Genomic DNA, 2,948 nt, shown 5'->3' with positions numbered 1-2,948 from the left:
TCTTTTAAAGTAAACTAGTAAAAATGATTCACTGGGAAAATGTGCTATGCTTATCCCGAAGATTTCTTATGTTCCAGTCCCCAACAATTAGTTCCTATTAGCTCACATGTCCAGATTTGAGATGAATGGAAGTAAGATTTACCAGAAAAGATGTTTATTCTGACTTTCAATTTCCTTAATGCCCTAAAACACCTTTATCCAATACCTAAGCCACTTCCTGGCAGTAAATTAAATACCAGAAATTTGAACTTGGTCATGCCTTAAGGTACATCCATACAGTATCAAATACTTTAACTTGAAAGATATTTCATTGGAACTTAACTACCTAGCAGCAAAGAAGCCCACGAAAAATTGAAAGTGTGAGTGGAGAGGAGACAGGGACTCTGTCACATTTGTAAATTATTAAATTAAAGGCCCTCAATTCTTATCAGTCAGTAAGATTAAATATTTTGTAGAACTATTTTAGATCTAAAGGACACTTCAGATTTTCCAGTTTGGCTAGAGTATGATACATAAAGAGGAGCAGTAGAACATAAGTCTGGGAAGATAACATGGGATCATACCCTTATAACTATGGCTATAACCCATGTTAGGTTATTTCTATGTAACCAGGTACCTTGAGTAAATATCTATATAAACAGAGGTACACTTATATTAAATGAACCAGGTAACAGTGAATAGGATGTATTGAAGACCAGTTAGGTGGCACTACACAAACCCAAGCAAGAAACAGTGGGAGAATGGACCACATTGGTGGTAGTGATTGAAGTTAAGGAATGGAGGTGATTAGCTAGAAAATAGAAAATGAAGAGTAGCTAAACTGTCATCCCAAAGTCTTTGAATACAAGCGTGCACGTGAGTTACTGCTGCCAGACTGTCCACAGTGTTTGTTGTCTCTAGAGTGGCCAATTGCAGAAAATGAGTGTGAGAACTTAAGGCAGAAACAGCTATTATGGACATTTAACCTTGTATGGCTCTCAATAATGAACTTCAGATTTCAAATGAAACTAAAATTGCTTCTGCTGAATATAAAATAGAATGTACTGGAGGTTTGGGATGGAGCTATCTCATCATAAACAACTGATGTCATATTCAAGAAGGTAGAATAAATTTTTCTTTGAGTGACTAGATATTTACGGAAGTAAATATTTTAGATAGATTTTAATAATATAAACTCTGAGTGCACATTCAAGTGCCTTGATTCACGTGGCAATATCTAGTATCATTTCTGTTGATGATGTTCCAAATATTCTGAAATGGAAATTCTATTGAGAGACTTTTGTAAACAGGCCAAAAGAAATTTTATATTTTAACAACATTTTTAACAATATGAAAATAACAAGAATTGGTTAATTTTTGATCATTTTAAGCTTCAACACACAATTGCTTTGCTGTCGTTAACTCTCATTAACTCTAAAGTATAGTAATAATCACTGTGTTTAATGTGGTAGATTACAACTAAAAAGTTGTTATCTGTCAGGAAATGGTCTTCATGTAGCTAGAAGATACTATATGACAAAACTGAAAGTTGCCTTCCAGATTGACAAAAAACGGTAGGTCATTTTCTCAATGATAGGGCAAGAAGGAAATCTGGGACACAACCTATAACCAATATATCATATAGCATACTGATGTGTGCAATCTAGTATACCATATGCTGCTCCTATTCTTTCAAAGTAAGGCAGGCAACACAGAAAAGAAGCATGCACAGAAAATACAGAAAATCCTTCTGCAGCAATGACTCTGTTGTCTTCACATATCCCTATCCCTGACTCAGCATCCAATCTGAACACATACTCATAGTAGGCACTCAATAAACACTTGCATTTTGTTCGTTTTTGTCAAACACGGATCAAAATTATACTCTGAAAATGATATGGATTTTGCATATTTAGAACAGGCTGTTATGTAATGAAACCAGAAAGAGTAAAGAGAATCACTTAATGATCCCATCCTCTGCCCCTAGCACACACTGCACATTCTGCACTGCACCTTAACTTCCATTCTGTCATTTATGGGGCACAGAAACAAAAAACACCTTACCTCTGTCACACTTTTCTTCATCACTGCCATCCACACAGTCGTGAATTCCATCACACAGCCATCTAATTGGAATACAGTGGGCTTTATTTCTGCACCGAAACTGATCTTCCTTACATTCAGTCACACAGTCCATCTGTTCAAATACAAATGGGCACTGCAGTTTTCATTAATGATAATGATACAATCGCAGGGAAAATAAACATGCAGCCTATAATACTGGAGATTTATTATACCTTGGGCTTTCTTTTATTTTGACTTAATGAATATGACCTCTATAAATGACAATAAGCTTTAGCATATAGACAGCATAAAGATTCCGGTACTTGCTGAAATGATTGTGTCCAATATACTTACTAACATTTTAGATAGTGCTAAGAATCGAGATTCTGTCTCTTTATTTTCCTTGCATTTGTTTTCCCAAACCTAATTCATGTAATGCAAAGATTTTAATTAAATGATAGATTTTACCTCATCTGAACCATCAGCACAATCATATTCTCCATTACATTTCAAAGATGCTGAAATACATCCGCCGCTGGCACATATGTATTCACTTGATGAGCAAGTAGGAGAAGCTGAATACAATTATAAATTTGAGATTTAGATACAGTAAAAGCGTGATGGGTTTGGGATATACATAAATAAGCATATAAACATAAATAAGCATGTAAAATATAAATTAATAGATGGTAATAAGAATTGTTTATATTATTTTGACTATATTCAACATCTGGTATTAAAGATTCATTTACAATGTACTTTGCAATATTATTCATTATATTAAACATGCTTCAGTGATATAATAGCCTATGAAGTAAGGATTTAACTCATTAAAGAAAGAAAAGGGAGAAAAATTATATCCTCCATTCCTTTGATTTTGAAGTGTCAGATGAGATTTTCACAAT

The 2,948-nt window shown here is 34.1% G+C and overlaps 1 protein-coding gene across 1 annotated transcript in view; it reads right to left on the bottom strand.

Moving 5' to 3' along the window:
• The window catches only part of LRP1B (low density lipoprotein receptor-related protein 1B), a 542,706-nt gene that overhangs the window by 181,448 nt on the left and 358,310 nt on the right, over positions 1-2,948 (bottom strand). The window contains exons 26-27 of the mRNA XM_012650500.1: positions 2,512-2,618; positions 2,044-2,176 (exon numbers count right to left, since the gene is read on the bottom strand). Of these exons, the coding sequence (XP_012505954.1) occupies positions 2,044-2,176; positions 2,512-2,618 (240 nt within the window). The remainder of the gene's footprint in view (positions 1-2,043; positions 2,177-2,511; positions 2,619-2,948) is intronic.

Source organism: Propithecus coquereli, unplaced genomic scaffold (genome assembly GCF_000956105.1).
Source record: "Propithecus coquereli isolate 6110/MARCELLA unplaced genomic scaffold, Pcoq_1.0 Scaffold33, whole genome shotgun sequence".
NCBI classification, from domain to species: domain Eukaryota; kingdom Metazoa; phylum Chordata; class Mammalia; order Primates; family Indriidae; genus Propithecus; species Propithecus coquereli.
The sequence above is the reverse complement of the archived record's forward strand: the minus strand, read 5'-3'. Positions and strand labels throughout refer to the sequence as shown.